At 46.5% G+C, this 16,672-nt stretch overlaps 6 protein-coding genes across 9 annotated transcripts; 5 read left to right on the top strand and 1 right to left on the bottom strand.

The window, feature by feature from the left end:
• The first annotated feature begins 1,054 nt into the window (after positions 1–1,054).
• LOC1278283 (uncharacterized) lies at positions 1,055–8,900 on the top strand. Its single transcript, XM_061656643.1, has 10 exons — positions 1,055–1,313; positions 1,392–2,267; positions 2,361–2,509; positions 2,593–2,814; positions 5,288–5,387; positions 5,941–6,288; positions 6,936–7,220; positions 7,297–8,211; positions 8,273–8,442; positions 8,520–8,900. The coding sequence occupies exons 1-10, from the start codon at positions 1,176–1,178 to the stop codon at positions 8,812–8,814; spliced, it is 3,498 nt and encodes a 1,165-aa protein (XP_061512627.1). The 5' UTR covers positions 1,055–1,175; the 3' UTR covers positions 8,815–8,900.
• On the bottom strand, positions 3,840–5,092 carry LOC133392765 (uncharacterized). Its single transcript, XM_061653927.1, has one exon. It carries the CDS (start codon positions 4,799–4,801, stop codon positions 3,959–3,961), a length of 843 nt encoding a protein of 280 aa, XP_061509911.1. The 5' UTR covers positions 4,802–5,092; the 3' UTR covers positions 3,840–3,958.
• Positions 5,168–6,934, top strand: LOC133392763 (zinc finger and BTB domain-containing protein 41-like). The gene is made up of 3 exons (XM_061653925.1): positions 5,168–5,387; positions 5,470–6,288; positions 6,376–6,934. Exons 1-3 carry the CDS (start codon positions 5,250–5,252, stop codon positions 6,490–6,492), a joined length of 1,074 nt encoding a protein of 357 aa, XP_061509909.1. The 5' UTR covers positions 5,168–5,249; the 3' UTR covers positions 6,493–6,934.
• Positions 8,901–9,762: 862 nt separating the features above from the next.
• On the top strand, positions 9,763–11,609 carry LOC133392764 (zinc finger protein ZIPIC-like). The gene is made up of 4 exons (XM_061653926.1): positions 9,763–10,004; positions 10,091–10,604; positions 10,689–10,939; positions 11,038–11,609. The coding sequence occupies exons 1-4, from the start codon at positions 9,867–9,869 to the stop codon at positions 11,161–11,163; spliced, it is 1,029 nt and encodes a 342-aa protein (XP_061509910.1). The 5' UTR covers positions 9,763–9,866; the 3' UTR covers positions 11,164–11,609.
• Positions 11,610–12,476: 867 nt separating this feature from the next.
• On the top strand, positions 12,477–14,484 carry LOC1267949 (zinc finger protein 37 homolog). 3 transcript variants are annotated; one of them, XM_061657712.1, is made up of 5 exons: positions 12,477–12,674; positions 12,862–13,638; positions 13,726–13,874; positions 13,952–13,996; positions 14,090–14,484. In XM_061657712.1, exons 1-5 carry the CDS (start codon positions 12,537–12,539, stop codon positions 14,232–14,234), a joined length of 1,254 nt encoding a protein of 417 aa, XP_061513696.1. In that variant the 5' UTR covers positions 12,477–12,536; the 3' UTR covers positions 14,235–14,484. The 3 variants fall into 3 exon arrangements, with proteins under 3 accessions (XP_061513696.1, XP_061513695.1, XP_061513697.1); XM_061657711.1 differs by having other exon boundaries at positions 12,488–12,674; positions 13,952–14,484; XM_061657713.1 differs by having other exon boundaries at positions 12,488–12,674; positions 12,846–13,638; positions 13,952–14,484.
• Positions 14,485–14,509: 25 nt separating this feature from the next.
• On the top strand, positions 14,510–16,348 carry LOC3292205 (zinc finger protein 626). Of its 2 annotated transcripts, XM_061657715.1 has the most exons (5): positions 14,566–14,758; positions 14,828–15,022; positions 15,235–15,553; positions 15,623–15,774; positions 15,897–16,348. In XM_061657715.1, the coding sequence occupies exons 3-5, from the start codon at positions 15,434–15,436 to the stop codon at positions 16,183–16,185; spliced, it is 561 nt and encodes a 186-aa protein (XP_061513699.1). In that variant the 5' UTR covers positions 14,566–14,758; positions 14,828–15,022; positions 15,235–15,433; the 3' UTR covers positions 16,186–16,348. The 2 variants fall into 2 exon arrangements, with proteins under 2 accessions (XP_061513698.1, XP_061513699.1); XM_061657714.1 differs by having other exon boundaries at positions 14,510–14,758; positions 14,828–15,553.
• The last annotated feature ends 324 nt before the right edge of the window (positions 16,349–16,672 follow it).

The following is a 16,672-nucleotide window of genomic DNA, read 5'->3' as shown; positions in this document are numbered from 1 at the left end:
GGTATTTTTCTGTCAAACTCAGGCTTTGACACAAAAAAAACCTGCCGTACGGTGTAATGTGTAATAAGACATGATCATTTTTCTGTCAGTTCTTACATTTTTTTCAGTTCTTACAATTGCTAATTCTCAAAATGACTGTCAATTATCGTTTAGACAATTCTTGATGAGTTCATTGACTTTCAATTCATATATCGAATATGTACGAAAACTGATCCGGACTGATCCGGACTGATCCGGAGTCAAATCCGGTTATGATCCGGAGTTGGAGTCATATTTTGCGCACCGGAGTCGGAGTTGATCCATGACTCCGCTCCGGATTACCCATCACTAATTGAATCCCGGGTATCCCGTTGATGTAGAGAGTTCGGGTTAGGTAGGGTCAAGGTAGATTCAATACCCAACGGGACCAACGGGTCGGAGTCGCTTATGCTTTCTCGCACCTACTGAACATTCGGGTCGACCCGAACTCGCTGCAATCACGCCACTGTGGAATGAACCCACCATGGCCCGACCCGACCCAAACTCGTTGCACTAACGGGTCGAAGTCACTTATGCTTTCTTGCACCTAACGAACCTACTTGTACCTTTCGGACTGAACCGAACGACTCCGGCTCGCTAAGGCAACGGTTAGAACTTCGCCGCATGCGATTTTGCCCCAAGCTTTTGTATGGGATTTGACGTTAATGACAGCACTTGCGAATCTGCCGCATGCGGCGATGCGGCAAAATAAAAATCATTTGATATTGCCGCATCGCCGCATGCGATTTTATTTCAGATGTCAAATGTCTAAAATCATATAAAATAATGATTATCTTTACAAAGAAACAACAAAATATCATTATAATACCTTGAAAAGCTAGAAAATTGAGAAATTTCTTTTCTTGCCGCATGCGGCAAAATCGCATGCGGCGAGGTTCTGACCGTTACCAAACGGATGGCTAAGACCCGATAGGTTCGGGTCGACCCGCCCATCACTACTACACAACGATGAACAGTTGTATTCGAACTTATTGAACACACCGCACAACTGCGACTAGTCACCCTGTGCTGCCTTTGGTCCTGTGGAAGGCTGTCAAAACAACACAAACAACGTTTCGCGTCCGTGTGAATTGTGGCTGTTTGTGCTGTGTGTGGTGTTTACGTGCCGTTCGCTGCTACCGAAACAGAAACCAACCATGGAGCTAGTTGTGCAGGAAATGTGGAACTTTTGTCGATTTTGTTTAAGCCAGGACGAAGATCTTCTTATCCCGATCAGGAACGCACTGGACGAGCACGTCACCGTCGACAATATAGAACGATTCACGGGCATCGCTGTAAGTAGGAGGGAATTGCCGATTGCCTTGCCGCGTCCCTTTCTGGGTTAAAATTAATGCCCGCGCTTGTCTTTGTAGATCGAACCGGACGAAAACATTCACGATGCCATTTGTACCGATTGCTCCAACCGATTGTACACGTATGCTGTCTTCCGGCGGTCTTGCTTAAGGAACGATGCCTATTTACGTAAAATTTACCCACAAATGTGTGCTGATGACATACTCGATGAAGTAGATGCTGCAGCGGCTAATCACAGTACCGACCCGTGTGTTAACCGGAAGTTGGAAAGTGTCGTTCCGAAGGCATCCTCTTCCCAAGGGACGAGTGTGTCAGAAGAATATGAAGATGAAGAAGAAGAAGAAGAAGAAGAAGAAGAGGAAGAAGAAGAAGAAGAAGAAGAAGAGGAAGAAGGATATTCATGCTTCTCAAGCGAACAGCCCACCACACAATCGAATGTGCTCGCAAGCCCCTCTCCCCCACCATCGGTTGATCGTGGCGTGAAGGATGAGCTAGTGGAAGAAGAACTGTACTCGGCTAACTACATCGCACCGGGCGAAGATTTGGACGATGACGCGCGGGGCTCCAGCGACGACGACAGCTTCATAGCGGAAATGTACAACGCCATCATGCGCAAACCGCAACGAGCCTACACGCAGTCGAAAGTTGAGCAAGAGTACATTTCGAACGAAATGTACCACCTGCTGGACCTGTCGAAGTATCGGCGCCAGCGGTATCTGTGCGAAATGTGCGGGAAGATGGTGAGCGATATCGTGTCGCACATCGTCAGCCACAAGCAGGAGGCCCGGTACGCGTGTCCGCACTGTCCCGTCCGCATGACGCACTCGGCCAACATGATGCGGCACGTGCAGGCGGTACACGAGCGCAGGATAGTGAAGACGTGCAAACCATGCGGCAAAGGATTTACGCACAAAAATGGCTACGATTCGCATATGGTACGAAACGCAACTTGAAAAGCGATGTTGAATGGGCAAGGGAAATCCTTACACAATTACTACACAGGCAACAATCGTTCCATATGTTTGCAGCTATCACACCACGGCATCGGGACGCAGCATGAGTGCAAAGTGTGCGGAAAGAAGTTCAACCACAGGAGCAGCATGAGAGAGCACATCAGAAGGTATCACGAAATGGAGAGTTACAGCTGCTCGTTGTGTGACAAAACGTTCAAAATGAGGTAAGATTTGCATCCGTACAACAGAGCTACCCTGCACAATGTTATCAATCGGTTTTTACCGCTTTTTTATTGTTTATTTGCAGGAGAGCACTTCAAAATCATCAGCTAGTTCACAGCACGGAAAGGCCGTACGCATGCCCGCGGTGTCCGAAGCAGTTTAAAAGCGCCAAAACTAGAGCCACCCATTTACGCACGCACAGCGGCATCCAGTACAAATGCACGGTGTGCGACAAATCCTATCGGTACAAAGCGCTGCTTAATATACACCGTCGTAAAATGCACCCGACGGAAGATCTTAGCAATGAGTGAATTGATCCTCACTCAAAAAAAAAGAAATACACGGTAAAAGCGGAACTGCAATTTTGTTGCCTTTGCCAATCCTGTGCCAACGTACGGTAGTAGTTGGAGAATATTTTCCCCCTGTTATTACCGGCTCACCAGGGCACCAATGTTAGACTTTGAACAAAACAGAAAGAAAGGAATATATTAGACAAAAAGGAAATTATTTGACAGTTAGTGAGAATACAATTAAATTACTGTGCCCAACTGCAGCAGCACGCCGTACATGTGGAAAGTTGACTATAGCCTTAACAGAAAAAAGGAAACAAACAATGAATCGAAGATAACATTTCAACAGTTCCCTTCGTATTAAAAGAAAAAAAGGCAACTCCTATCCGACTTCGATAATTTCGGAACCGACTCCGACTCCTAGGTTCGCCCAGCATTATGCGGAGTCGCTCAGAATCGCCCGAAGTCGTTGGGAGTCGTTCGGAATCGTCCAGATTCGTTTGGAGTCGGAGTCGAAGTCGTCCGGAATCGTTTGGAGTCGTCCGGAGTCGTTTGGACTCATCCGGAATTGTTCGGAGTCGTCAGAGTCCTCCGGAATTGGTTGACGTCAGAGTCGCGGAGTTGGCTGGACTCCGGACGACTCCGACTCTGAACGATTCCGAACGTCTCCGACTCCGGAAGGAACTAGTGGTTCGGATTGGGCCAGTAGTAACTGCCCTAGGCCCAAATGTCCTTTTTGTTCTGCTTGATTACATCATAATGACGAAAATCTATGTATAATGCTTAGATGTGATGTAAAATACAACTAAAATGGTGGAGGAAACGATTACCCCTCCGTTTCGTATCTAATGTCCCACATGACAACGTTTTTTTTGTTTGATATCATCTTGAAACGATACCTCGTGAGGATTTTCACTTTATCGCTAAATGGAGCCTAAATCGATGCTGGTATAGGATTTTATTCCATGGCCACTTTGGGACTCCTTCAAACTTCGCCTAAACATGGGAATTCGGATGTTCCAGATTAATGTGCGTAAAGCAATTTGTTATTGTATTCTCTTTTTTTAACAGATTTAATACATTGTCAAATGATCGATGGCTATAGGTTGTAATTCTGGTTTAAAAAGATCAGACATTTCACAAGATATTTTAAAATTTGCATTATGGATTTCTGGCTAAGAAATCGCACTTAATACTAGAATCGTTTTTATTCCGCACCTCGCAATTATACGCCTGTCTGCCGTAGATGCTATGATACCAGCAGGTCCACGAAACGGTACTACTCGAATCCTGCGCTTTGGAGGAAGAAGCGGAGAGGAGTCGCAGCTCTTCGGTTGTTTTCATAATTTTATCCATCAATGCAGTAACTTGTGACATTTGCTGATTTGTTATTTTGTTTTGTTTGGCTCGTTCCTCCGCGCGGCGTAATTTCTCCAACATCTTGTCCGCCTTGGCAGCCGAGTCGTCGATTGAAGGAACCTCTACGGCATCGACATGCACACTAACGGCCGACTGTATCGAAGCCGGCAGTGCACGAAGCCAAACGTATTCGAGCAATGAATCCGGGCATCCTTTGCCCAAGAGGCGCATTTCGGCTAGCAGCTCGGACGGCTTCCGGTCGCCAAGCTTCACGGTGGTGAGCGGGTGAGGTGTGGTGGCGGGTTTCTGCTCTTCTACCGTAGGATAGCAGGCACGTACGGCAGCTTTGAGAATTTTGTACTTTTTCTTCGAGTTTAACGTACTACACATTTGGATCGTCTTGCGGACCATTTTGGCGCGGCTGCCTAGGCAAGTGATGAGCGCATTGTACCTGTACCTGTCCGAGTAATGGCCATTCATAACAAACGTGGCTTCCAAGGCAAGAAACCAAAAGTCAAGAAGTTCCGGTTCAAAGGGTGGATAGATTATATTGAGCGAAACTTTTTGTTTTGCTTTGTTTTTGTTGGGCAGGGCAGCTGATGCTTCTTTCTTTGCCACGGTTGGCGGTTCAGCCGTTGGCGGCATATTTCCTATCAAACCTGTCGCACGCACACACACACACACACACACACACACACACACACAGCCTGCGCAGTTTGTTTGGACGGCGTTGTGCACCTGTTTCACCCGTTCTATCCGTGTTCTGCAAACGTATCACAATGTTCTCTTGATATTTCCACACTGCGAGTTCTTTTTTACTATTATTTTATGGTAAAATGTGTCGAGTTCGGAGAAATGCCCATCCAGTCCTAGGATGTTCCGGTTCTGTGTGCGTACAGACTCTTTGACGGTTGGCAAAGGATAGCGCGTCGTGGGATGACAGCTTGAGAGATGGTAATTTCGCAACCACCCTGTGAAGATTTTTACGAATAAAAAAAACTCCACCGTTTTGTTGTGAACAAAAACATATATGTTTGACGTTTGAATCGCAGCTGATATTTGTTTGACAACAAGCCAGCATTCGGAATCGGGGATGGCGAATGCACTGCAAGCAATTGTGCCCATCTGCAGGTTCTGCCTGTGCGAGGACGACCAGCGCCTCTGTCCGATCACAGCAACCTTCTGTGCTTCACTTACGCACGAAGATGTGGAACGATTTACCGGAATACAGGTGAGCAGAAATCCTCGCTCTATGAAGAGATCGGATACGCTTTCGGGTGAACTTAAGAGATTGTGATTGCTCCACTTTCAAGATAAACCCAGACGAGGACTGCGCGACCTACGCCATCTGCCACGAGTGCGCAAACAGGCTGAGAACGGCTGCAGAATTCCGATGCACCTGCTTAAGAAACGATATTAAATTCCAGGAGCTGTTCATGACGCTCATTTACAGTGCAGAGCGCGCGTACTATGAAGATTGGGAGTGTGAAGAATTGTCCGACGACGATGAGAAACAGGAGAAGGAGCAAATGAGCGATCAAACAATCGAATTCGAAGCACTCACACTGGATGGGTACAGTTACGATGAACAAGAGCGCAATCCAATCAGCTCGCCAGAATGCCAGGACGATGATGCAGAGTTGTACTCTGCGAACTATATTGCGCCCGACGATCCGTACCATTCGGAGACAACTGACGAAAGTCGAACAAATCCCCTCTTGCTAAGATCGGCAAAGCAGAGAGGAAGTATACAAAATGGCGCCGATCTGCTTGAAAACGTGCAGCCCAACGTTCGCCGACCGGGCAAGAGCAAGGGAAAGAAGCGGAAAATCCTAGATGCATCGATCGTTGATCAGAGTCCGGGCTACTACATTAAAAAGTACAAAGCGGGCCTCCGTGTGCGCCCGAAGACGCTCTGCGAAGTGTGCGGCGTGTTCGTGATCGGGGTACGCCGCCATCTGCTAAATCATCGGCAGGAGTCGCTGTACGGGTGCCCGCACTGTCCAGTGAAGATGAAGCAGAAGAGCAACATCATGGCCCACATCAACACGGTGCACTTCAAAACGGTCGGCAAAACGTGCGGCATCTGCGGGAAGGGCTTCGTACACCACAAAACGTATCGATATCATATGGTAAGTAGTGGAATGTATGTTTCATACAAATAATGTCGAAATGATGATCTAAAAACCGGAGCTTCTTTCGCCCTCTCTACATTTTAGCTGACTCATGAATCCACTGGGAAAAGATTTGAATGCAAAGATTGTAGCAAAACGTTCAGCAATGAATTCACGCAGAGAGATCACTTCAGACGGTTTCACACCTTTGAATGCAAGTGATAATACCGCGTTTGGTTACACTAGTGATGAGTTAAGATGAAAACAATCCGGAATCGTCTCCGATAATTTTGAATTCAACTTCGGAAGGTAGGTCCACCCAGTATTATCCGGAGTCGTTCGGAATCTCTCGGAATCGTCCGTAGTTGTCCGGAGTCGGCTGGAGTCGTCCGGAGTCGACCAGAGTCGTTGGGAGTCGGAGTCATCAGGAGTCGTTTGGAGTCGTTTGGGATTGTCCAGAGCCGTCGGAGTCGTCCGAAGTCGCTGGGAGTTGGCCAGAGTCTTTTGGAGTCGTTCAGAGTCGTTGGGGTCGTCCGCAATCGGTTGGAGTCGAAGTCATCCAGAGTCGGATCGGAGTCGTGGGTGCGCTCCAAAGAGCACATCACTAAGTTACACAGAAAAAAATAAACCTAAAAATAGCATTAAAATCATTATTGCCATAAAAGTACACGCATGTGCTGGAAAAGCAACCTTTTCTCTCGTCTCCGAACCCGTTCGGAACCACCCTGTACGATACAAATGGGCGCCGTTTTGACAATCCGTTTCGTTGGAAATTTGTTTACCAACAATCCTTTCCAGATTTCGCCCGCAGTATGGCGATCGCCTCGCAGGGATTGCTAAACGTTTGCCGATTCTGTTTGTCCCAGGAAGATGAACGAATCATTCTGCTCGATGAGATCCTGGACGCGTCGCTCTCAATCGAAAATGTGCAACAGTTAACAGGAATTGAAGTAAGTTCGACACGGCTGAATAGTGCGATGCATTGATGGCCGTACTAAAGTAAAATTGCTTTGCGTGCTTCTACAGATATGTACGGATCAAACAACGACGCAGGCGGTATGCTTGGAGTGCACCAGCAAGCTTAAAAAGGCTTCGGCTTTCCGGAACAACTGCATCAGCAACGACTACCTGTTCCGGCAGCTCTGCTCACGGTCGCGTTTCACCGTCGTCCAAGGTGCTACTGATGATGTCCAAAACGATGATTCTGTCCTGGAGGATCCACTAGATTTTGAGATCACTGATAATACGATAAACGATGGTTTCTCGGCTACTGATGATGAAACGGACTTCGAACAGGATGATGATGACGAGCCAAATCGAACGCGAACGAAACGAAATACAGACTCCACCAACGATGATACAATGGAGTACAGGGAAGAGGTCATCGCTTCCGTTGATTATGATGACGGCACAGCTATCTCGGAAACCAGTCCGCCTAAACGCCATGAAGACGAACCAACGGTAGCAACGATGCAGCAGTCGACGGAACAAGACGATACGCTCTACTGTGCCAACTACATAGAGCTGGGTGAACCGCCCACTGATGGCGAGGAAGCCGTAGCTGCATTAAGTAAGAATGATAATCTTACCTGCTGGACTGGTTCACGCACCAGACGAGCCAAGCTCGTGTTAGTGCGGAGCGGACAAGCTGGCGGTAATACTCGCGCTGCCACCTCGACGAGCATTCTATTTCGCCGCACCAAGCGCAAGCGTCAGAAGCCACTCTGCGAAACGTGCGGCAAGGTGGTGACAAACATTGCAACGCACCGCGCAACACACAGCAAGGAGATGGGCCACGCCTGTCCGCACTGTTCGATACGGATGAGCAATTCATCGAATCTGCTGCGCCACGTACAAGCCGTCCACCTGAAGCTGAACATAAAGACGTGCGAAATCTGTGACATTGGGTTCACCCATTACTCTACCTACCGGTCGCACATGGTACGTTTGGCGTTATCCTTTGGCCGGAAAAACAATTTTGGCATTTTTTTTCTAATCCCAGTACTTTGCTTTATATTTTCAGTACGCACAGCACGGAATCGGTGAGCTGCACGAGTGCCGGGTGTGCTCGAGAACGTTCCCGGACGCCTGTGTGCTGCGAAAGCACGTGAAACGGTTTCATGGTGTGCAGGAGCACGCCTGTCCCATCTGTGGCAAACTATTCAAGATGCTGTAAGTTAACGTACAAAACGGGAAGCTTCTTATGCAGCTCATAACTAACGATTGCTAACGTTTTTTTGCGTTTGCAGCGACATGCTCAAGCGTCACCAGCTAGTCCATTCTAAAGAGCAGCCGTTTATGTGCAGCCAGTGCCCGAAGCGCTTCAAAAGCGACACCTCCAGGAAAAAGCACGAGTTCACCCACAGCGGCATCCTGTTCGGTTGCTCCCTGTGTGGCAAAACGTACCGGTACAAGTATCTCGTCAATGCGCACATCAAAAAGGAGCACCCGCTTGAAGGTGGCGAAAACGACGCAGAAACGCCACCACACGGCGAGGGTACGGCGGAAGGGGAATCGACCGTTATCGAGAATGGCGAAAACTGAAGGCGCCTGGTAATATTTATTAGAAGTGAAAAGGTTGGAAGAACAACGCGTGGATTTGTGAATTGAAATACAGAAATCATTGTGTAGATGCTGCCAAGTTTACTTCTTTCATGCTCCCGAACGAGTAAACATTCCAGGACCAGATTAGGTTTGCAGACAGAGTTGATAAAAACGGGAGACGTAGTTGCGAACGTCCATTTTCCGACCAACTCTGTAGCTGAGCCTAGTGACGTCTCGAAAGCCTGTAAAGGCCGGCATGTCCGCGTAGGACGTTACGCCAAATAGAAGAACTTATAAGTAGAAATCGATTGTCTATGTATGTACCGGCAAAACCGTATACTGAGTTTTCTATGGCTTTCTAGTTGTTTCTAGATTTTAATTGTTTTGATAAATCTCGTAAGTAATGGTTTGCTTCCCTAATCCTATATTTGGATTCTTTCAACGCTATACTAACAATTTTTCGCATATGTTTACCTATTTCCAGAATTAGTTGGCATTATTCAAAAATATTTTTTTTTTATTTAAATATTTTTCAAACGAATAATTCCAACAATTTAGGGCATCGTTCAATAACTTGTTGAATAGTTCAAATAAATTAATTGAATCCAAATACTTTCTGGAAGCTAACAATAAATCATGAGCTGAACCCATAGACAAATTGGAAAGTTTTCAACAAATCTTAGGAAACTTATAGCTAATGGCTACATCCATACAGTGTCTAGTGGCTCTGTATAGTGCAGATATACATCCCAAAAAGCACTCCCCTTACTAACTCCGGAGTTGATCCGGATTCAAATCCGAAAGCAGCTGGATTCGCATCAATCCAAATCCGCCTGCAGACCCATTTTGCCCATCACTAGCTGAGCCCTTTCTTTGCTATATGAGCAACGCTTCAGCGAATCACCCTGTACTGTTGAGGCCCTTTTTCCCCAAAACCCAAGGTGTGTGCGAGCGAGAGTGCGCGCGAATTTGACATTTGCTGCAGCTATCGCACTGTTTGTCAACAAAACGTACTCCTTCGATGTGCTGCAACCGCTGCTGTGTTGCTCGGGATGGCGTCCATCAAGCAGGAAATATCGAACATTTGCCGATTTTGTCTGAACCAGGACGAACAGTATCTCATTCCGATCGTGAAAATGCTGGACGCTTCGCTAACGATCGAGGATGTACAGCGGTTTTCCGGGCTTAAGGTGCGTGTTCCTCGCGACAGTGCTCGGTGGTGCCTCCATGAAGCAACGCTTGCTAGCAAAACCGATCAATTTGCTTTATTTTGCAGATAAGCACCGACGGCGACGTAACGTACACGATGTGCCTGGAGTGTACGAACAGTTTGAAAATTTCGGCCAACTTCCGTAACACCTGCCTGAACAATGATACCCTTTTCCATGAGCTAAGTAACGTGCTGGCGGCCAGTGCCGAGAGCGCGTACGACGACACCGTCGAGTATCTGGAAAGCGAGTTCGATGAGGAGGATGAGGAACAAAAGGTGTACGAAGTGCAGGAACAGCAACCGATGGACGTCTACACGACAGAGCAGTGGACCGGACCGTCCAGCCCAAAGAGCGACCCGGACGCGGACGTGCGGTACGAAGAGGAAGAGTACATCCTAGAGGGCACGGAGGGCATGAGTGTGGGCAACAGTGAGGAGGCGCTGGACCAGCTGGACGATTTCCGCTACTCGGCCAACTACATCGAACTCGGTGAACCGATGTCCGATGATGACGGCGTAGACTACATGCTGCTCGAGCGAGATAGTGAATCTAGAAAACGGGACCGAAAATCGAAACGAGGTAACGAGGTTTGGTAGACCGATGTGGCCAGTGACAGTCCCATACAGCTTGTTTTTTTCATCTCCTCCGTGTGTAAATCTACAGATGAGCGAATGCGCGGCAAGCGCAAACTACACCTGTGCGACTGGTGCGGTATATTCGTGAACCATATACCGAGCCATATACTGATCCACCAGGAGGAAGCTACCTACGGCTGCCCGCACTGTCCGGTGCGGATGAAGCAGAAGGGCAATCTGGCGCAACACATCCAAACGGTGCACCTGAAAACGGTTGGTAAGCGGTGTGAAATATGCGGCAAGGGCTTTATCCATCACAAAACCTACCGATACCACATGGTAAGTGAAGATAGTAGGGAATGGAAAGCACAAGTTTGCCATTCCCTCGGTTGGAGCGTGTTTTCGAACTAAAGTCCAACTTCGCTTTGCAATTTCAGCGCATGCATCAGGACGCTGGGGAATCGTTTGAGTGTCAGGTGTGCTCGAAACAATTTGCCCGTTCCTGTGGTTTGGAAGATCATTTTAAAAAGTATCACAGCATAGCAAAAACCTGCTCGAAATGATTCATTCGAGGCGTATGCGAGGTGTGATTTTCTATGCAAATGGACAGAAGGAGTGAAAATGGGTGGATGCGGAAGAGTGCAAACTACAACAACAGGTCGTTTGATAGAGATATGTTTTTTTTTTAACTCAACCTTAAAAAGAACAGGTACATGTCACTCCATAGATCCTGTGATGCTCCAACTCGACACGGCTGGGATTGTGGTGGGTCTCATCATGTTTTTTTCAGTTGCTTTACTCGTTAACAAGATCATGGGAATGTTTCCTAGAGTTGCCCTCGTTTAACTGAAAGTTGTGTGGAATTGAAATTCGTCATGATAGCAAAGACGATGGGCCAGAAATTGTACATAGATGCACCTGCATAATTCATACTGTAACTGATTATTTTGTAAACGATAATAATTTTAATAAAGGAAGCATTGTATAATACTATACAATGTATTTTAAGTAATATTTTAATGAATTCAGTATTACTTCAGAATTCAGTAATATCAATGAGTTTAGTGTTGCGTTTCATGAATCTTTCGTTGAGATTCATTCATATTGTGATCTTCAGTGAATAGTGATGCGAATCTCTAGTTGATCATGAAAGATTAATGAATCTCTAAATATTCATGACTCTCCAAGAATTAATAAATCTCCTAAGGTTCATGAATCTATAAGACTAATAAATCCTAATAATAAAACTAATAAATAAATTCTATGATTCCTGGGAGATTTATGAATCTCTTGAAATTAATGAATACCTATAGATTCGTTAATCTTTCGAGATATAAGAATCTTTCGAGATTCATGGATCTTACGAGATTCGTGGATCTTTCGAGATTCAAGAATCTTTCGAGATTCATAAATCTCTCGTGATTTATGACTCTTTCTAACCGAGATTCAGATTCATTGAATCATTCCAAAGATTCATTCAGATACATGAATCTGAATCAGATTTACCCAACACTAAATGAGTTTCGCTTGAATTGCTTTATTGCTGCTATACCACAAATCGGTTCGTTATCGTATCGAGGAAGGGTCAAGGGTCTCGGAATAGTTCCTGGACGGAACGAAGTTATAGTACAGATTTTGAATTGGACGACTACATTCATCTCTTCCCCAGGACCAAGGTACGTTCTGCATCCGGGTCAGCGATAAGTTCGTAGATATGATAGGACACGAATCAGTTAATGTACCTGTGCTCGCTTGATATTTTTTTCCAGCAACGGTATGGTTTTCCAACATTTGATCTACACACAGAAAATGGAAAAGGAGAACCAATGATTGCACATCACACAACCTCATACATCTTGATCTATGTTGACCTTGTCGGATTTTGACAATCGTTCCATCGACTTTGTTTATCAACAGATCCTGTTTCCGGTTCCGAATGGCGATCGTTCCACAAGAATTATCATCTATCTGTCGGTTTTGTTTGTGCCTGGAGGAGAAACAGTTGCTTCTGATAGCAAAAACGATATGTTCTTCCCTGACGATTGAAGATGTACGACGATGCACTGGCATACCGGTAAGAAAAACAAGTTTTAAGGAATTCCCGGGCGGTTTACTTGTGACCGCGGTTTCGATATCCTTTGAAACAAGTTCCTCATCCATCCGGACCCTGTTGCAAAAAGGTTCAATAAGTTATATTAATTGGAAAAAGGAAATAAACAAACACTTCGCCATGTGCATTGCATAGACATCTTTCATTGCAGATTCTTCCCGACGATGTGTTGCGTTGCGCGATATGTTTTGAATGCTTGGGCAGTCTGAAAAAGTCTACCGACTTCCGGTACGCATGCATTCGCAATGATGCCACCTTCCGTCGGCTGTGCGTTGGGCCATCCTCTGTTGGCAAAAAAGAACCGGTAAAACTCGGACACAATCCAATGGTGCACCCTGATGCAGATCCGTTGGAGTTGAAATTTAATATGCTCATCGATGAGGTCGTTGAAACTAAACTGTACGATGAAGACACAAGCGTACAGATAATTGCCAACCAAGATGCCAGCGGAACAGTCTCCTGCGAAGAGGTCGCGGAAGTAGAAGAGTATAACGCGCCCTACTCAGCCAACTACATCGACCTTGGAGAACCTTTCTCCGATGATACTGATACTGACGAATCGAAACGGAAGGGGAAACCACGACGAAGAAAAGCAGACTCGTATGGCACCCGGTCAGAAGCCACCAAGCTACCCAGTCAGGCGCCAACGATAATGGAGAGTGAAAGTGACCCATCTTTGAAACCCAAGGCACCGAAGCACAAGAAAGTGCTCTGCTACGTGTGTGGCATCTGGATTACAAATATCGATGGGCATATCGCTAGCCACAACAAGCAGGCTAACTTTGCATGTCCGCACTGTCCTGTGAAGATGATCAACAAGTGCAATTTGATGCGCCACGTTAAACAGGTGCACGAGAAGAGGATAATCATGTATTGCGAACTGTGTGGGAAAGGGTTTACGCACAAGAATAATTACGTTTCGCACATGGTAAGCGTCTCCTTTGATGTACTAGCTTTCGTGTCTACATTAACATTCACAACACAAACTAAATGTCTCATCTTACGGTTGTTGCAGCGCTCGCAGCATAACATCGGCAGAACCTACGACTGCAGTGTGTGTTTCGTCAAATTCAGACATCAAGGTGCACTGCGAAACCATTTTCGAAGCGTTCATCTCAACGAGACGTTTCCTTGCGCTACCTGTGGCATGGTGTTTCGCACTCCGTAAGAATCGCAGCTTTGCAATCTGCACAATGAGAAAACCAGCCCGTATATTCACTACATCTTTCGATTACTTCCAGCGAGAGACTGAAAAGACATCAGCCGGTCCACTCGACGGAGCAACCGTACGTGTGCCGACAATGTCCGAAGCGGTTTAAGTATCGCTATGCTAGGACAATACATGAGATTACCCATACGGGCGTTATTTTTCGCTGCAGACACTGCGACAAATCCTATCGGTACAAGGCCCAGCTCAACGTGCATCTAAGGAAAACGCATCCGGATAGCGAATCAGACAGTACTGCACCGTTAGAACGAGCGACCACCGAAGAGACGGAGCAAACAACGGATACTCAAGCGTAGATTTAAGATGAGAGTCCTCGCCCCGGGAAGAATATGAGTAGGAGTATTAATCATTTCCAAGGGGAGTACGTTAAATCAGAAGTCCTCTACGATTACCAAAGCAAACCCAAAGCTACTTGAGCGGGGGGAATGATAATGAAAAGGAAGTTGATTGTTGCGTCCACTGTTACAACACATTGTTCCCATCATCTCTCCTTTTTTAACCATTTTTATAGAGATTTTGGGCGTAGTCATTCGCCTCAAGCAAAAATCAGTTAATTTTTAAATTTCCCAACGAACGATTTCAGGACCACCCTGTGCCTTGCTTCGCTGTCACTGTTGTTGTTATGACAATTTTCCTTCCCTGACATTGTTTATCCACCTATCCAGCAAGTGAAAACACGGACGACACCGGACCGGAGAGTAAAATGTTTCCCATTTGTCGGTTTTGTCTGTGCGATAATGAAACCCGCCTCGATCTAATCGCAACCTCAATGGACGGATCTCTTACGATAGAAAGTGTGGAACGCTTTACAGGCATCCAGGTAACAGGGGCAGCGTGAGGCGCGTTGTTTGACTTCCAACCACTAACACACGGTCCCAACGTTTCGCAGCTACACCACGAAGAACATGGCTCATACGCGCTGTGCCGGGATTGTGCCGAAAAATTAAAACAATCCGTCGTCTTTCGAGACAACTGCCTAGCCAATAGTGCGCTTTTCGAGCAGCTGTACAGTAGTAGCATTATATACGGGCAGGAGGAAGAACCTCCCGACGAAACACTGCCAATAGCAGCATCGAGCGCAAAGGTAGAACAATTAGAAATTGAAATAGTGTGTGATAAGCAAACGAAATTAACCGAGGATGGGCCGGAATGGCAGTACAGTGTCGAAGAGTTTTCACACGATTCGCCCCACTCGGCTGATGGCTATTGTTCGGAAAATTATATCGCACAGCACGAAATTAAGCCGGAGGCCGAACGAAATAGCGATACTGACGCAAGCCTAACCCTTCCACCTAGTACTGGCAAACCATTGAAGCGGCCGAAATTGAAACGAAAAGCGACGAACGTGGATGGCGGAAGCAACGCCGCTCCCGCGCACAGAAACCGGCCAAAGCAGCTCTGCCCGACGTGTGGCAAGCTGGTAAACAATCTGACGTTGCACCGTGCCTGCCACGCGACGGCAACGAAATACGCTTGTCCGCACTGTCCGACGCGAATGAAGGACCCGGCTAACCTGATGCGTCACGTGCAGGCGGTGCACTTGAAGAAGGTGGTCAAATCCTGCGAACTGTGCGGCCAGGGGTTTACACACAAAAACATCTACACCTCGCACATGGTAAGTAGGAGCAGATGGGGTTTTTTTCACGACGTTATGTGCTAATGCTTCACGCTTTTTTTACTACAGCGCGCTAAGCATGGAATTGGAGAATCGTACAGGTGCGACGTGTGCGGGAATGTGTTCCGGCATCCCAACGGTTTGCGGGACCACATAAAGCGGTTTCATCTGACCGACAGCAACTATGACTGCCCCACGTGCGGAAAGAGTTTTAAAACCAGGTAAGCTAAACGGTGCGATGCGCAGAGAAGCCACGCGTTGTGGTTGTGGCCTATGGATACATTGGACCAGGAAGAAATGGCACAAACTGCGATTCATGTTTATGTTCCACCTTCCCTTCCAGCCAATCGTTAAAATTGCACGCTAATGTGCATACAACGCAAAAACCGTACACGTGTCTGCACTGTCCCAAGAAGTTCAAAAGCCGAACCGCCAAAGCGGCACATCAGCTAACGCACAGCGGCGTCACGTTTGGCTGCACGTTCTGCGATAAGTCGTACAAGTACAAGGTACAGCTCAATGCACACATGAAGAAGAGCCACGATGCGAGTATTACCGAGACCAGAAATGATAGTGATGATTTCTCCAAGATGTTAAGCAACTGTTACGATACTTTCTACAAAATTGCGTGATCGGATCTCTATACCGTGATGAGGTATATGTAAGAAAGTAGGTTGGTGTATGAAAAACGGAGAATATCAAGTGGACATTACAGTTAAAATTTAAAGAGCTGAATGAGACCAAATGATTTATATTTTTTTAAAGTAATAAAAGCAATTACTCCAAAATTTCAAACCTGCTGGCACGTATACATACACGTGAATGTACAGTCTGTTCCCGAGTAACGCGGTTTCGGAGATACGCGATTTTCTAAATTTTACAGATCAAATGTCAAATCAGTACAATTTGCATCAGTAATTGTCCAATGCAGTATACATTGTAGTAGTGGGAGCTCCGAATCGGACGTACTCGATTCCAATTTCGTGTTCGGAATCAATACCGGAACCGATTCCGATTCCGGAGTAAATTCCGGAGCCGATTCCGGAGTCAATTGCGTGGCCGATTTCGGAGTTGACTTCGGGATCAGAATCGACTCCGGAATACCAATCGACCTGGGAA

The sequence above is a fragment of the Anopheles gambiae genome, chromosome 3, assembly GCF_943734735.2.
Source record: "Anopheles gambiae chromosome 3, idAnoGambNW_F1_1, whole genome shotgun sequence".
In the NCBI taxonomy this organism is placed as follows: Eukaryota; Metazoa; Arthropoda; class Insecta; order Diptera; family Culicidae; genus Anopheles; species Anopheles gambiae.
Note: the sequence above shows the minus strand (reverse complement) of the source record. Positions and strands in the feature narration are given on the sequence as shown.